At 41.7% G+C, this 16,461-nt stretch overlaps 2 protein-coding genes across 7 annotated transcripts in view; both read right to left on the bottom strand.

Annotated features, from left to right (window-relative positions):
- Positions 1-9,928, bottom strand: part of LOC135898129 (uncharacterized) — a 51,976-nt gene extending 42,048 nt beyond the window's left edge. The window contains exons 1-9 of the mRNA XM_065426879.2: positions 9,716-9,928; positions 9,264-9,454; positions 8,989-9,077; positions 8,805-8,911; positions 8,512-8,699; positions 8,283-8,409; positions 6,419-6,544; positions 4,151-4,286; positions 3,116-3,249 (exon numbers count right to left, since the gene is read on the bottom strand). Coding sequence (XP_065282951.1) covers positions 3,116-3,249; positions 4,151-4,286; positions 6,419-6,544; positions 8,283-8,409; positions 8,512-8,699; positions 8,805-8,911; positions 8,989-9,077; positions 9,264-9,451 — 1,095 coding nt within the window. The 5' untranslated portion in view covers positions 9,452-9,454; positions 9,716-9,928. The remainder of the gene's footprint in view (positions 1-3,115; positions 3,250-4,150; positions 4,287-6,418; positions 6,545-8,282; positions 8,410-8,511; positions 8,700-8,804; positions 8,912-8,988; positions 9,078-9,263; positions 9,455-9,715) is intronic.
- A 369-nt stretch (positions 9,929-10,297) lies between these two features.
- Positions 10,298-16,461, bottom strand: part of Mad (Mothers against dpp) — a 32,951-nt gene continuing 26,787 nt past the window's right edge. For all 6 annotated transcript variants that reach the window (XM_065426882.2, XM_065426885.1, XM_065426884.2 and 3 more), the window contains exon 8: positions 10,298-15,497. In XM_065426882.2, the coding sequence (XP_065282954.1) occupies positions 15,258-15,497 (240 nt within the window). In that variant the 3' untranslated portion in view covers positions 10,298-15,257. The remainder of the gene's footprint in view (positions 15,498-16,461) is intronic.

Genomic DNA, 16,461 nt, shown 5'->3' with positions numbered 1-16,461 from the left:
ACCTTTGTACACAACGTAACAAATTCACGTAAGATATGAGTTGACATATAGAACTTGTCCACTTTGAATGATCTAATGGATGCCATTTAAAGAACCGCTATATCCGTTCTTGATGCAGAGCTATTAATTTATAAACTTTGCACGTCTATTTTTTTCGAACTTGCGAATTCTTTAATAGTCTTAACAAAATTCAGGCCCTAAATCGAAATTCTGCTTCCAACAGTCACTAGAGTTTGCCTTTCTCTCTCAAATGCAACTAATTTTATTAAGATCGGTCCAGGGATTATCTCAAAAAGGCGTTTTTGCGTTTTACATGTATTCGAATAGGCCGTATCATAGTTGGGCCAGAGCTAAAGCTTCCTCTTCAGACTGCTTACGTGTGGGAATGCAAAAGCATTATAGTCCCTTTGGTGAAATGTGTTTGTCCGCATGTTCCTTGTCTGTGCAAGCTCTCGCCTGTGTTCTAACCACGCCTCAGTAAGGCCAAACGAAAGTGCACCAAGCATCTTAATGCACTCACTTGCCATGAGGAGTTCATAACGCGAAAAACTGTTCAGCACAGTTCAATTGGACATTAATGCTTTTTATTTTATACACTCATTTTATACACTCATAACGTGACACCAGCTCCGCCCCATTGGCTGCACTGTCACGTGCCCACTGACGCATGCACTAGGCCCACCTTTAGTCAACCAGAACCGTACTGTCGCCGTGGCGTCGGGAATGCATGCTCGTCTCGCACCCCGGAGGCCTGGGTCCAATTTCCACCCATACTGAAATTTCCCAAATTTTCTTTTCAATTGAATTAGGAAGGAACAGCGCCAACTAAGACGATCACGAGAAGGAGAACGACACAGGACCTGCATCGTTCGCCCTCTCGTGATCGTCTTAGTTGGCGCTGTTCCTTCCCAATTCAAGTATGCACCATCTAGCCCAAATGAATGTTGTCCTGAACCATGTCTCTTCTCAGAGCCATTAATTTACTTTGTATACAGGAACCTCCCTGAGAAATTTGACGTGAATCCAAGCATTTAGTGACTCGTTTTCCAGTTTGCGTCATCGGCCATTTTTGGTACCATCTTTTGGTTACGCTGACTACGCCGATGGATTTTTGCGTAATGGGGCATATAATGCGTTTGCATTAAAACACCACAACACATCGATTTATTTGCCATTATTTGCCCCATTCTCACAGGCCCCTAAATCAAACGCTCGCCCACTTTCTATGTGTGCAAAGTAGAAACCGAACACGCCTCAGATTTTTTTACCTAGAAATAGTGTTGCACAATGGCGGCCGGTTTTTTAAAGTAAGCTTCGACACATGGTTCTTTAAAGTTAGCTCCACCGCAATACATTCGGGTTATGCACCAAAGCATACGATTATTGCGAAGGCAGTTTTGGTTTCGTGTCCAATTGCACCACACTGGCAATTTCCGGCAGAATTTTCTTTAACAACGAGAAAGACGCACATTAGGGTCAGGTAAATACCATTATCAGACATTGTGAGCAACGGTTATTGCTTGAAAATCTTCCTAGGCGGGTTGAAAGGAGTTTTCGACGAGAGATGACATGTGTTCAATGAATTCGCTGTTCCTCAAGCTATTCTAGTCGTGTAGCAGTTTTACAACCTGTAATTTTTTTTTCTTTGCAATAGGAATTTTTACATGTGTCTACTGCACACAAGCCCTTCAGCAGATTTTTCTTTTCTTCTTCCGCAACTTCTGACTTATTTCTTTACAGCACCCATTTATTTAGAGTTTTTGGAAAGCTAGTCAAACAGCAGCCATTTATTCTTAGAAACTTTGTTTGCAAATTATGCTCTAATGATGCTGAAAGGCTATTCATATAGTTTTTAAAGTGGCAATTAGTGATTTTGGGTTTGAAACTGACTAGAATTTTTTTTATTTAGTTCTTCTTTTTTTACTTGTCAGTACAAGCGTGGCGTTTAATTATACCAGAATAAATTCCTGCTGTAAATGTGTGCGTCTGCATTTGTCTATTCGATATTCTATTTGATATTCTATACTTACTATATTCGCAGGGAGAGGCCTTCGTCCTGTAGTAGACATAAAACAGGCTGATGATGATGATGACTTACTATATTCATATTCGATTCATACTTAAAAATTTGATACTCGAATACCTCTAGAAATAAGTGAACTTAAACAAAACTCAATCAGCTTAAGACAGTGCATTGCTCCAACATTTGATGAGGGGAGTAAGCCAGGCAAAATGTTAATGAATGAATCAAGAACAACCTAGCCTACACACTACTGCTGATTAGGCAGAACCTTCCTTAAAGGCTCAACACACCTGAGAGTTGCAGCTTTGTCAAGCTGTCCTAAACATAGGACAGCCTTTTCTACAGCTACCCTGTCTTTGTATTCATTTCAAGGCAGAACTATTATTATTATTATTACCTTTACACCCACAACCATTAATGGTTCAAGATACACTACAAAAGAACAGTCACAACATACAGTTCCTCTTCCATTGTCGCGCACATTAATTATCGGCGGAAGTTCTGTAGCCATAATGCACCGGAATGAAAACAGTCACTGTTGTGATCGCTCAAGCTGAGCTATACATGTCTACTACACACAAACTGTATACTAAAGAGAGCAATGTTTAGAATATAAAAAATTAAATCGGGTGATGAAAGCTCAACTGTCGGGGCAGTTGGAGCGTTCCAATGCCACTGGAGAAACCAATAAGCAGGAAATTGTTAAGGGAGCAAGTTCACTTACCTCGCATTTATCCTTGTCAGTTTTGCATTTAGTTTTAAAAAGCATTCTATAAAGTGGCAATGATTTAAAAACAATATAAAATTTCTGCTTTGCAATAAAATATGACGTGCATGTTTTCACTTTACTAGAGGTACAGCTCAAACCTAGGATGGAGTTGAAGAAATTTTATTATTTACCTAATCTTTCAGAGTAGCCATGTGGCAATAACATTGAAATAAAAGTTTTTTTTTCTCCAAACTCGCATCCTCAAGTAAACTTCAGTCTTGTAAGGAAAGCCGATTTGATCTCTACAGTCTTGCTCGCATCTTATATGGCACACGAATGCAGAAGTGGTTATCATATGTAATAAAGGAAAGTGGTATGCTTACACTGGTCGCATTCCTGAATGCCACTTCCTTACACTGCCTCAAGATGCCGTAGATGTCATTGGCAACACGTTCTACAGAGCGACTCTCCCAAGTACGAACACTTTCATCTTCTTCACCATCACTTTCACGTGAACCTGGGAGTGTTTGAATATAAGAGAATGTTAGCCATCTCCAAATGATCAGGAATTCTAAGCAACTTGGAATTTTCAGACAGCCACAGGCGGTTGCAGGAAGTTGCCAATGAAAGCAGCCTATATGAGACAAGAGAGGGAGGGGTGTCATTACCAGTTTCTTACAACAAGGTTCCAGCACTCAACAGCATAAAATCACCATTAATTACCTGTTGCTCATTCATAAAACCAAGCCAGTCATATATCTGCTGTAAAGCATACACTTTTGCACATTTTATTAGGATGGAGACATTTAGCAGATGTTGTTTTATAATGCAAAGCACTTGCAGGCAAAACTTCACTGTTCAGACATAAGATAACTGAAGGGTCAAGCTACATTTCTTAGTTAGAAGAGGCAAAGCTGGTCCAGATGCACATTCGAATACAGGGTGAAAAGAGCAAGCAACAACGCTGATCCGATCCGTAACTAGCCAATGGCTATGAACCCAGGTGTGTCTATCCCCACATATTGTATACTGACTCTTTTGGATGAAAGAAACATTTAATTTCATTTCAAAGAAGCCCTGTTTTGTGCTTTGCTTTGTTACAGTGACTTCAAATGGGTATTCCTCGTGTTCTGGCAGCAACCAGCCATATTCTCTAATATAATAATATTATAGTAACGATAAAATTAATAGTACTAATGGTAAGGTCTGCTTAAGACACCATGGAAATGACAATTTCACACTAAAGGTAGAAAATATGTATATTCTTGCAACCTATTTAGTGTCCCCTTTGCTGGGGGGCCTCTAACTATCTTTCTTGAATGCAGAATACTATTCTTAAAAATGCTGCTAGATAAGCCATGCAGTGAGGCAGTTTCACTACTGTGAAAAGCGATCTGAATTAGTAAATTTATCTATACCTTGTTGCACTTCATGCGCTTTCCTCCAGTCAATGTACTGTATAGAAGCGAACTGAATGGCAAGATGGTTAGGAGGCCAAGACTTCATGAAGTTCACGGGAATGACAAACTTGCCAATATAATCAGCAAGCTTCACCTGTATGACCAGATATTTAAACAATGTCAGAAAATAGGTTAACAAAGAAACACATACCTCCATGTTCTGGGCAAGGTCAGCATCTACAATGCAATTTTGTACTAGCAGACCATAGCTACTAATATGATATGAAGTACATAATATGAAGTACTGTATTTTTGCATGTATAGCCTACACCAAAAATTCAAAAATTTAGCAGTGAAGTTGGGGTTTGAGTTATATGTGAATTTGCCTTAAGGTGTGGCTTCATGGCAGTGCAGCGAGCGTTGCCGTGAAGCCAAACTTCAAGGCACGTTTCTCCACCATTCAAGTGCATTATTTCCTAGGGAACACCACCCTCTTCCCACCTGTAAGGCTGCATACTTGCTTCGTATACTTTCACAGCGTCGCGAGTTGCCTACGTGTTGGGTATGTGCACAGAGCAGGGGTTCACTCCCCTACATGTCTAGCCGGCAACTGTCTTTTGTCTTTGTCAATTGTCTTTTTGTTCTTTAATGCACGGTACGAATGCAAAGAATGGATTCGGAGAATGTGGTCTTATAAATACTGAGTTCGGTTGCTGCCGATGGTCATAATTTCTTCCCATGGGCATACTTCGAGTGAGGCAAGTGTGCACAGTGTTGTGGCGCCATCTCCCAAACTCTGCTCGCTAGAGATGCCACGCAGGTTTTAAATGGCCTGGCAATAAATTGTGCATGCCTAGTGTTTCCCACCTAAGCCGTGACTGTCTAGTGGGAATAAGAAACATAGTTGTAGAAAGAGAGCAAATAGTTTTGTTTTCCAACATCTTTACTTTTAAGAGCAAGTTCATTGCTGTGGGTTGTAACCTACCAAACTTTTGACTCTCATTGGCAATTGCATCTGGAGGGCAGGCCAACGGCAATACCGCCCTTTTGCTTTGTCTGTTTGAGCTATATTAATCTAGATGATATCCTGTCCCTCAGTCTGGGATGAACTCAGGATTGCCGATATAGACCAGCGAGGTTCTGTACAAGTACATTAAGAGGAATTTGGGCTGTAATCAGATTTGCTGATCGATCAGCAAGGCACCGTACAGTAGCCTGGACTCCAAAAGTCATTGAGACAGTTGAAGAGTGAGACACTACTTGCTATATTGCTCAAGTTGTAATTTCTTTGCTTTACCTGCAATCCATCTGCATAGAAATGTTTACGTATAAACATTGCTTGAACAACTGGTCTACGTTTGTTCCTGTCAGTGTTTGATCATCATTACTGATCACCATCCAAGAAACTTCACGTTTCAACAAAGAACTGATCAAAGAAGAAGAACTGGACATAAAAGAATTACTTCCCCCCTGCATGTTGAAGCTCCTTCATGCTTGCCCATTCTCTTCTTTAAGGGTCACCATATTGCATTTAGTAGTTAGTGAATAGTACACATGGCACCGGCAAACTAGAATTTAGGATCACAATGAGCTGCGCTCAGCTACAGTCTTTTACAGTGCAGCAGATGCTGAAGATTATCAGTGTCACCAAGGAGGAGGGGACCAGAGCCACTGGCCAAAGATACGCCGTAAATGAGTCATGCATCCATGAATGAACCTTATTTTTGCGAATATTTGAGCATTGTCGTATGCAGTTAGTTCCACAGGTTATACGCACACATCTTTTCTTTCTTTCCCAGCTGTTGTAAATGGGATATGGGTTATACACGGAAAAATACAGTACTGTATATGCAGTAGGCTTTATGCGTGGCAATTTGATAAGTTACTTCTAAACTACTCAATTATATTACAGAGCTATGGATGCCATTTACTATCAAAGCCCAGAAAGAAAGAAGATAAAAATTTTTAGGTACTTAAGGTGGTTAACAAAGAAAGAGCACAGGCAGAATCAAACAAATGTTTGCATTATGGCATTATTTAAAGTCAGTCAAGCAATCTTTCAAATGCTGCAATGTCACCTGTAGTAAAGAGAGAGAGCGTGTTAAAAAAAAGCAGTGCCTACCATTCACATCATCTAAGCAGTTCACACCATCTAACTTGCAAGCTAGCCAATGTGACCAGCTTGGCCATATATGAGTGAGCAATTTATTTGAGAAAAAGAAATAACAATTCACTTCTGTGCAGCAAAACTTAAATAAAGAGAAAGAAATTAACCAAATCACATACCTCTTTATTGGTATATGTGGTGTTCCCATATCTTGCCGTTACCAAGGGAACAAATATTGTGCAATCTTGAATGGCATCATTCAATTTGTTCTGCCAGTCATCACCAGGTACAATGTCATCTTGGTCCTTTCAGAGAGATATAATTAGGATGATTGTTATTAGGCTGCATGAGCATTTAACAGTAATTTAACAATAATAAAGTGTTATTGACAATTTGCAGGAGATCTTCAAACCCAAGCAGTCAAAATTTTTTAGAAGAAGCTACAGTAGCTACACCAGTTACAGTTGCATCTTTTGGCAAGGCGCACAATTCGCAGCTAAATAACTTCATCAAATTTGTAGTAAAGGCTTGTTTAGATTTCAAGTTCCTTTAAAGATTGGGCGTATATTGCAAATATTAAGGCAACTGTTGTTGGAGGCCAACATATATGTAATGAGTGCATCATTTGAGATATCCCGTCAAAAGGTTCCTTTCACCCCTCCTCATGACTCTACAATGTAAATACTCTCATTAATTTGAATGACAAATGGGCAAACGAGCATTTTCAGCATTCCTGCAGATAAGCCCATATCAGCTCTTGTGCTCCAGGATATGGTGTTGCTTATTACCTATGTCATATGTTCACAAAGGATTGTGACATGGCTATTCGAGATATCTTTGATGCCTAGCACCTGATAGCACAGTGCAAGAAGCAGCGCTGGCAGGCAGAATAAGATTAGACAAAATTCACTTGCCTCTGAAGATTAATGGCATAAACAATTTGATATCAATGAAATATGTAAACTGTGCAATTAAAAAAAAAGCAGACTAATATCCATTTGCAGGATAGTTGTTATACCTATGCTAAATCTATAGCTGCAATTTGTGTGCGCCCGACAAAATAATGCAGCTGCAACAATGGCATTTGCACACCTACAATAGTGTCTACAAAAAACCTTAAAAGCTCAACTTTGAAGAACCTGCATTTGTCTTTTTCTTGTACAACTATTAATTCAACTTTATAATAACAGCATACAGTTCAAGCCAGCAGCAACACTCATTGAGCTTTATTAAATGTTAAACATGCCTGTACAATGTCTGAATGAACTATCTGCTTTGAAATTCAAGGACAACCTAAGGATGCTGCAAGTGGAAGTAGAAGAGGATGAAGCACATTTTGCTTAAGCATTTGAATTAACAAACATTTTTTTTTTTTTAGCTAAAACTGTTTCTTCAGTTTCATCACAATGGAGATCAAACCTAACAGTTGCTCTGCCGTTTCCTTTCATATTGCTCAAGGTTGCTTGTCTCAAGCTGGAAAGTGGTGAACCCAGATAGCATCCGTCACTCACAGCAGTTCTTTTGGACATAGTGGCAACAGCCACACCATTTAGCCCCATTGCTTCCCATCCTCCTCACAGCTCCCATAATCCATCACGTTGTACATCACTTGATTTGAAAATCGTGGCGTGATATTTAAAAACTGTTCCATGGTAGCATATTTTTCATACCACTGTTTGCGTCGTGTTTTTTTATGTTTGGGAACTCGTCCTCTAACTGCAATATTTTCTCCAATAATTGAACCTTTTATTCATCGTACAAATGCAAACTGAATTTGGCATAAGCCAGGCTGTCCAGTAATGCAAAAGAGATGAGGTGCATGGAGTTGTGTTTATAGCCCCTTTATGGAGTTTTGAATGCCCTGAAAACTTTCTTTATACTCCAGGACATTCAAGGTTTTCAGGATGGTGTTCGAACCTTGTGGTTTAGCACCCTTAGTACAATTTAGTAATGAAAATGTCAACACAGATAAAACACAAAGATAGAACAGCTTGTTGCCGAATACAATAGGAACCATGTTCAAGGAACACTTTCATAACATACCAAAAATACTTGTGCTCCCAAAACCTCAAGCTGCGCTTTGAGCTTCCTTGCATGTTCATCTGCTTCGCTACGTGCGTAACTTATGACAATATCCTTCTTAGAGACCTCTTGTATTGTGAAGCCAGTGCTGCAAATCAACAGTAAAGAGGAAAATAATGTCAGCACAGCAGCAAATGGATGGCTGGCAAAGAAAATGTGTTCATTAAATAAACTGTAATTCTAATTGTACCTGTGCTTTTTGCGCTTTCTGCAGTCCCTGTTCCCGCGCAAATGGAAAGGTGCGGTGGCCTTGTTTTGCGGCAGCTGTATGGTTACGACGCCTTGACAGATCACGTCCCAAGCAAAGAGTGCCTGCTCTTGGGCATTGAGAACAGGCCAGCCATTCCTATCACAGAAGGCGAACTCTCCATCTAAAAGCTTTGTGAGCACGCAAATAGAAAATATGAAAATCCTGGCATCAGCTAAAGATTACCATGAAAAAGGAATAGGGGTACAAGACTGCCACCACAAACCAACGCTTACCTGCTCACTTATCTCGGAACGAAGATCTGTTACGCTGAGGTTCCGATCAGCAAAAACAAAGCCAATAACAGAACCGCCTGCTTTTCTAATCCCAATTCGCCATCGATCTGGAACCGAGGGGTAATTATGTAACGAATATACAACTGCAGGTCATCTTGTGTACCAAAGCAACACATGTACTTACCAAAGTTCCTCGTAATAAACAGAGCGTTGGTGCCCTTCAAAACATCGATGGCGTTTATATGCTCTTCTTGGTGCTTCAACACTGGAATCCTAAAGGAAGACAAGATTTTCACTGACTCTTAAATACAAGCAAAATGTTCGCCGGCTTCTGAACGGACCGGCAATTGCTCCTTGATGGTGCAATTATAAAGCACATTTTATTCATTCACAACCTTCTGCTCTCTCCGTTTACTTAACTACAAAGCATCCGATGCAGTAAAGGGTTCGCAGACGCACCTTTCTTGAGTCAGGAACAGAAAGTCGCGATGGAATGTCGGCAGTTCATGGGCCATAAGTTCCCTTACATCTTTGAGGTTCACGTTCACGTCGGACAACCTAATCACACCCAAGACATCGCTTTTTTGATTAGTTTGATTTATGTCAGCTTCCCCAATCACGTGAACTCCAACCAAGAGGGAGCTCATGATCTGGAAGAAGAAAATGCGAAAACACCAGTGATCGCCAAAATGTTTCAGGTAAGCCCACGACTACGAGTAGATAGCGCATGCCGCTAAAATTAACCCAACTTTAATCCATTTTCTTGTCACGCACGAACATAGAGAAGTTCAATTTCGACAAGTGTGGGTGAAATATTTCATTACCGCGCGCAAACATTTGGTAGGAAAACTCGGCAGCATGCTGGTCGAGTCGGAGAGTCACGTGTAACATCCATCAAAGAACGTACTTACCAGGTGCAATAGCTCTCCTCGGCGTCCAGGGTGATCGCGGCGGGCTCGTTACGAGCACCAGCTTGTGTAGTTCACTATAAGCTTGTGCTAACGGTGCACGAAAGAAATTGCGGGCTCCCGGACTGCCAAACACCGGCTATACGCGCTCAGCAGCACTGCTGCGTGTGTGCGGGTTGTAGGAAAACGCAAACCTATGACGTCACGTTTGTAAACATGCCAACATGCCATAGTTGCTAGTCCTTTCTCAAGATTTGAGTCCCTTCAGGTCATTCCGCCAGTTTCAGCACCCGCAAACGGGCGCAGTGCGCATGCGCGAACGCGCGCACCGCACTGGCGCGCAATACATACAAAGGCTTGCGGCTTGCGTACTGTGTGCTCACCTTCCCGACATACCTACACGCCTCCGTACAGGTTTTCCCACCGGATTTTCCCGCACCCGGGCCTGTTCCGCTCCACGCGGCACGCCAAACATCCCTTCAGTCGATTGGGCCAGCTACCAGCAATCGACGGTTATGTGGCGGGTGGCTAAGGAAGCACCCGCACACAGTCCCACAAAGCACCACCACACCACGACACAAAAAATTCGGAGAAATGTTTCTTTTTATTTTCTGCTACAGTCCAATTCGAAATACGAAAGAGAGGGCACCACACAGGCACGCACACACATCGCTCTGCACTCAACTGCTTCAAATACAAACTGTACAAAGCCACCAAGCTTCAATGTAGAGCTGTAAGGACACAAATGTGACATGCTCCTGCAATAAGAATGGAGTTATCAACTTGCGGCAAAGGAAATGTGAATCGTAACAAGCTCTTCACACGGTTGGCTAGCATCAAATGTGGCTGTATGTTCATGTAACAGCCGGCCGAAAAGTGGCGCAAAAAGTGCAGCACAGAATTGGTAAAAACAGCTTTGCTTGCTGAAGGCACGTAGCAATAATAATCTCATTGAAGCTTTTAAAAAAGGAGAAGGCATTTCAAAGGGCGCACTTTGAAAAACTATTTGCTGGATGGAAGAGTCCACACGATGCAACTCTTGAGTGTATAGTTTTTCTCTGCATAGCATGGTTACAACTTCAAAAAAGTGCAACTACACACGCTCAACAACAATGAAATGAAACTGAAGGCGTGCTTGTCTTGTGCCCTCAATCGCATACAAGAAAAACCTTGCAGAGACAAGCCATTCTACAAGGCTGGTTGAGAGTTAAACATTTACAAATGATAAGAAATTAAAAGAATGCAAGGCCATGCACCATTTCTGCTCATCTCGGTGTGTAAATGTATGCTACGCACAAAATGTGTACATGTGCTACATATATATCCACTATGCTTAGCACCAGCTGAGTGAATGGCTATAGTTACGAAAGAACACCTTCGACCACATCGCACATATGGCAACAACGAGCAGCATACAACACTTGCCTTACTAATGCAAACTTGTTACACAGTGCAAGAAGTACACGAAAGCAGCATCAACACGCTATGATTAAAAAGTTAAAATGCTACATTGCAACGCAAAAAAATGCAAATGTTTATGTGCTATATTACATGCATAACATTTTCTTGTCAGAAATGACCAAATGTAGATCTTGTTCTAAGATATTGCAGCAAACAATCTGACAAAAACTGTACAATACATCAGTAATGCAGGGTCAAGAGCAAAGACTTATTGCATCAACCTTCACTTTATATACTGCTAGAATGAACAACACATAGAAACTGAAATGCTCAGTACAGAGCTCCAAGCAACTCCATTATTAAGCCGAGAAAAAAATGTGCAAGCTGCTGTTCAACTGCTTACTGCTACTGCTGTAGTAGTATTGGGCCCAATAGCTCAAAATCGAAGTGGTACCTCCAGAAAACATCTATGACAACATGTACCCAAAAGTGCAGCTCAAAAGCAGACATGAAACAATAGTGCCCCAATAAAACTGTGCAGTAAACATTACTTGTCAGCAAGGACCACATTGCAGCAAAAGCTTGTGCATGTAAAATGTTTCCAAAGGTGTCTCGATGCACCGCTATAGGCAGGTCACCCAATTTGTGCAAAATGATGGCCAAAAGCAGGCACTGAATAACCAGGGAGCGCATTATGCTTGCGACAGCTGGCCCTACCAGTAATGCCAAGAGCTTGTCACACTTACAATGCCTAAACAGCAAAATGGCGGGCAGCAGCTCAAGTTAACAGCTTTTACGACAGATGTCATTGTGATCTCTCATCCCCCACCCCAAACACACCAATTTGACTAATAATAGAAGTTGAAACAAGCAAACTAATTTAACTTCTAGAGCTTGTCACACTTGCAGTTCAAATTGTTTCTTTTTTTTTTTTCAGATGCCTAGTAACCTCCATCCTCTCTCACCACCTACTACAATTTTACTAACAATAAAAGCTGAAACTTACAAAATAGTTTTACTTCAATACCAATCACATACACACGGTTTGCGCATAAGCATGGAACAAAAAAGTGCAAGCACCCATGCAAGCAACCTGCCAAATTCGGCAAAATGCCAATCAGATCAGATGCTTCCAGAAAGCAGCAACAATATTTACCAAAGACCAAACTTTGTTTTCAAATCCCAGTGGATAAGGCACCGGACAAGACATGCCCGCTGGCTCTCACGACGCATGTGAAACTAACCCCACTGAGTCAAAAAAAAAACGAGTATACCGTCTTTGATAAAACAACTCGATGGCCCCAAAAGAGCTAAATCTTCCTGCAACAATGCACATGTTCCAGGATTTGAAAGGCTGCAGACCACCATAGTGCACCTTCTGAAACAAAGTAGCGTAGTGCAGCCATAGAATTGTTTGTTGTTGTCGTTGTCAAACCTCACTTACTTTGACAACCTTGGCAGCCAGGTGTAGAACCCACTCAAGAGCACACTGTGTAAAAAGCACACTCTAGTAAAGTATTGTTTTTCTGTTCCCGCATAATCAAGAGGCATCCTCATACGACTCCAGGCTAGGAACTCTAATGGCGGTGGTGAGGGAACATCTCAATTGACATTTAAAATCTGAGCCCCGACTAATCTGTGCCAAGAATCCTCACTACTAGCTTTTGCTTTAGAAGGAGAGATTATCTACCAGCTTTTGCTTTAGAAGGAGAGATTATCTGTTTGGTGAAACTATAATCAACTGGTAGTAGACAAAAATGACAGAAAAATAAGAAAGAAAATGAAAACTTATCACACCTGCACTTCAGTGATGTTCCCGAAAGTAAACGCACCTTCCAACACAATTCCTTCTTGGGATGCTTCCCATGGCCTGACAAGGTCGCTCACTTTAGCAACAGTCTCTCTTTGTCAGCACAAGCTTTCTGCCACTCATTTTGTCAATACACTCAACTGCTATGTGATGCAAGAATAACGTGTACATGCACGCACATAAATTTCTTTCTCTGTTGTCCAATCTGCCCGAGTTGAAAGCGATACACTTGAAAAATGACTATTTCGTAGCATGGACACTGGTTGCTAAGTTTCTCAAAAGTGGCATCGGCTTAGGTCCATTCATTAACAGTTGTTTTGAGAGCTGCAAAGTAACCTTTATATTTGTGAATGCATTCCTTTTTTTTTTATTTTTCTTTGCCCAAGCAAACTGTGCAAATAACCCCAGACTCAATAAAGACCACTGGCAAATACAGCAAAACAGCAGCATCCCCCTAAAGTATGAGCAGATTACTGCAAATGTCTATGACAGGCAAGTTTAAAAAGGAAAAAAAAAGAAAAAGCGTACAGCATAACAACGGGTGTAGTTATGAACGTTACATTGACAGAACACCCATAAATCATCCACGGGCAGCCTTCAGGTTTTCAGGCCTGCCAAAAAAGCTTAAAGAAAACTATTTCACGGAGCCAAAAGAATGGCAATGACATGGCGAGTAAAATCAAATTAAAATAGAACAATTAGAACTGTGTATTAAAATAAAAATTTTAAAAAGGGGCTCATGGTGAGAAAATGTGGACAGCAGCAGGCTGTAGGTGCTTGAATGAAAAAGGAAAATGGGGGGAGGAGGGATGGGAAAAAATATGAAAAGTGAGCAACAGATGTGCAACTTGCACTTAAGTTTCTGACACAAATTTTAGAGTGCTCTTTCTTATTTTCACCACTTACACAATTATGTAGGCAACATCGATCAAAAGTTGACAACCAGAGGTTGGTGCAGAAATGCAATAATGCAGTGACAGAAATTGTGCACGAGCGCCTTTACACTGTTACAGATGCAAATGGTAGTACAGAAACCTGTCCTTGTGTTCCTTGTATCTTTTGCAGATTCTTTACACACTAGAGGGAGCTTGTTAACAACCAAGTAATGCACAAGACACATGGTAGAACAAACCATTCAATGAGACAAGCAGGATTCTTGGAAACATGGCTTCTCCAACTTTCGGAACCTACCTGAAACTCGTTGGACGTGGTTGTTGGTGCAACCAGTCATAAAGCAGACAACACGCAGAGCTATACCATCTGTTTTATGCATAAGCCTCACCACATGAAAGTTGCCGATAATTCACTCCCACTTTATAAAGTTTTTCCAGTTATTTAGGAAAAGACAGGATAGCCAAATGACCTTCCACAAGACATGGTCGATGGTGTCTGCCGAGTGCAACCTTATGCTATTTAAATCAAACACGAAAGACAATGCACCAATTATATCAATCATTCGTGTGTTAATGGTAACAACAGGGCACAATAGACTTTCTAGTGCTCGGTTTACAACATGCACCGAAGACAAATCCAAGAGCGATTGAAATTATGGCTCTATCACTGCTCCCACCCTTCCTTCTTCAAGTAATGTTGCTGTGTTTCATCTGTCCAGTACCATCTCTTTACGCTCACGTCTGTGTACCATTGCCTCACTCATCAGCGCAAGAATGATGGACATCCACAAAACTAGCCCAATTTCATGCCTTCACAGATGTGCTGGTACATGTGCTGATACTACCACCAAGAAAGCAACCTTCCGGGCTCTTTGCATATGTAAAAGAAAAACTTGCGCAACACACAATGCAGACTCAATTCGTAGCGGATGCGACGCGAGTCGCCGCGCAGTGGTGAAACCCCCGCAAACTGCACCTGTCACTCAGCTCGCGCGTGTTGAGTGCCACGTGTTTGTCTAACACACAAGGGAGCTTTCAAACAAACACACACACATGCACACACACACACACACACACACACACACACACACACACACACAGAAAAGACTCTGGTGTCACGGCGAAGCTGAGGGAACCACACCACCACAAGAAGGCATCTTGCTTTGTGCTCGCACTAGTGCCCAGAGAGAATGGCACCGACTTGGAGCCAAGCCCACCTGGTAGTCATAGTTTCCAGCAAACGCGCTGTGTAGCCGACTCCAGAAACAACACAACACCAAGCATGCGAGAAGGGCAAGAGAAGACCATCTTGTCGCCTGCAGACGATGTGTGGGTGTTGAGACTGCTTGTAAAACATGGCAGGAGGGAGGGGATCTGTGAACGGCAGAGGAACGGGTGAAGAGGGAAGTACTGCCGGTAGAAAAGAAAACGAGGGGTCTTGTCACGAAACCGACGAGATTGGGTTGTGCGGTGAGCCCATTTGCGTGAGCACCTTGTCAAGCCACTGCAAAGGCCCAGAGAGGTGCACTTCAATCCAGCAAGGCGTTGAGGTCACATCCTGGCGGTGGTACTCGGCACCCCAGCCCTTGACAAAGCTCATGCGGATGATGCACATTTTGGTCAGCTCATACACGGCTTCAAAGCCATTGTTGACTGCCATGGTCAGCAGTTCGGCAAATTCCTGCACAAGAAGAACAAGGAAAGAAAAAAAGACAATCATCACAACAGTGTGGCATGCTTTGCATAATCGAATTCACATGTCTCAACATCACGAAAGCAACAACTGGAGCAACACTGCAGGGTTCTGGATTAATTATGGCCATCTGGGGCTTTAACCCTTTAAAGGTCGATATTTTTCGCCATATGCGAACGCCCAAGGTTGATTTCTTTTTTTTTTATTGCAGATTCGAATTCTTCTTAGGGACCTATTTCGAAAAAAAAATTACCGTAATTTTCCTAAGGTGACCGTAAAGTGAGAAAAAGATATTTTGCATTGGTATATATGTACTCTTCATTCATGAATAACAATAAAGAAAGGAAATAAACTTATAATTAAAAATTTGATGCATTGTTCTACACACAGTTCAAGGTTTTGAAAATGCGCACACAAGAATATTTTGCAAGTCTCATATGTTCCTGCTCTTACACTAATATTTACGTCCACAGCCTAATCGGACTCCGTAGGTGCACGCACTCAAGAAAACTATGGTTGTGTGCCCGTCAAAAAAGCGAAACGTGTGACAAACTTCTGTTAATCTTCATCTTATTGCCAACCAGAGGCAATTAGTTTTTGCGAGTCTCCAAATAAATAAATAAATAAAAGAAACAAACGTACTGCATGGCAGCATCTTTCCTATGTGCGCCCCTGTGAGCACTAAACGAGCGAGAAACAGGCGGTCACCCTTGGAGCGAAATGAGATAGCCATCAGTTTTGCAAGCGCACGAAGTTGAAGCCGCCCACAGAACAAAACCTAAATGGCCGCCCGCCTGCACGCCGATGCGCAAGCGGTAGTATATAGATGTGCCGGAGCGAACTAGCTCTAAAACAAACCATGGAGGTGCGCGAAAAAAATTTCCTGTATTCCCACATAGTGGCAGCACATGACAGAAAAGAACAAGTTAAGAAATTGGCGCACTTTTTAAAC

The sequence above is a fragment of the Dermacentor albipictus genome, chromosome 3 (assembly GCF_038994185.2).
Source record: "Dermacentor albipictus isolate Rhodes 1998 colony chromosome 3, USDA_Dalb.pri_finalv2, whole genome shotgun sequence".
Lineage (NCBI taxonomy): Eukaryota > Metazoa > Arthropoda > Arachnida > Ixodida > Ixodidae > Dermacentor > Dermacentor albipictus.
The sequence above is the reverse complement of the archived record's forward strand: the minus strand, read 5'-3'. Positions and strand labels throughout refer to the sequence as shown.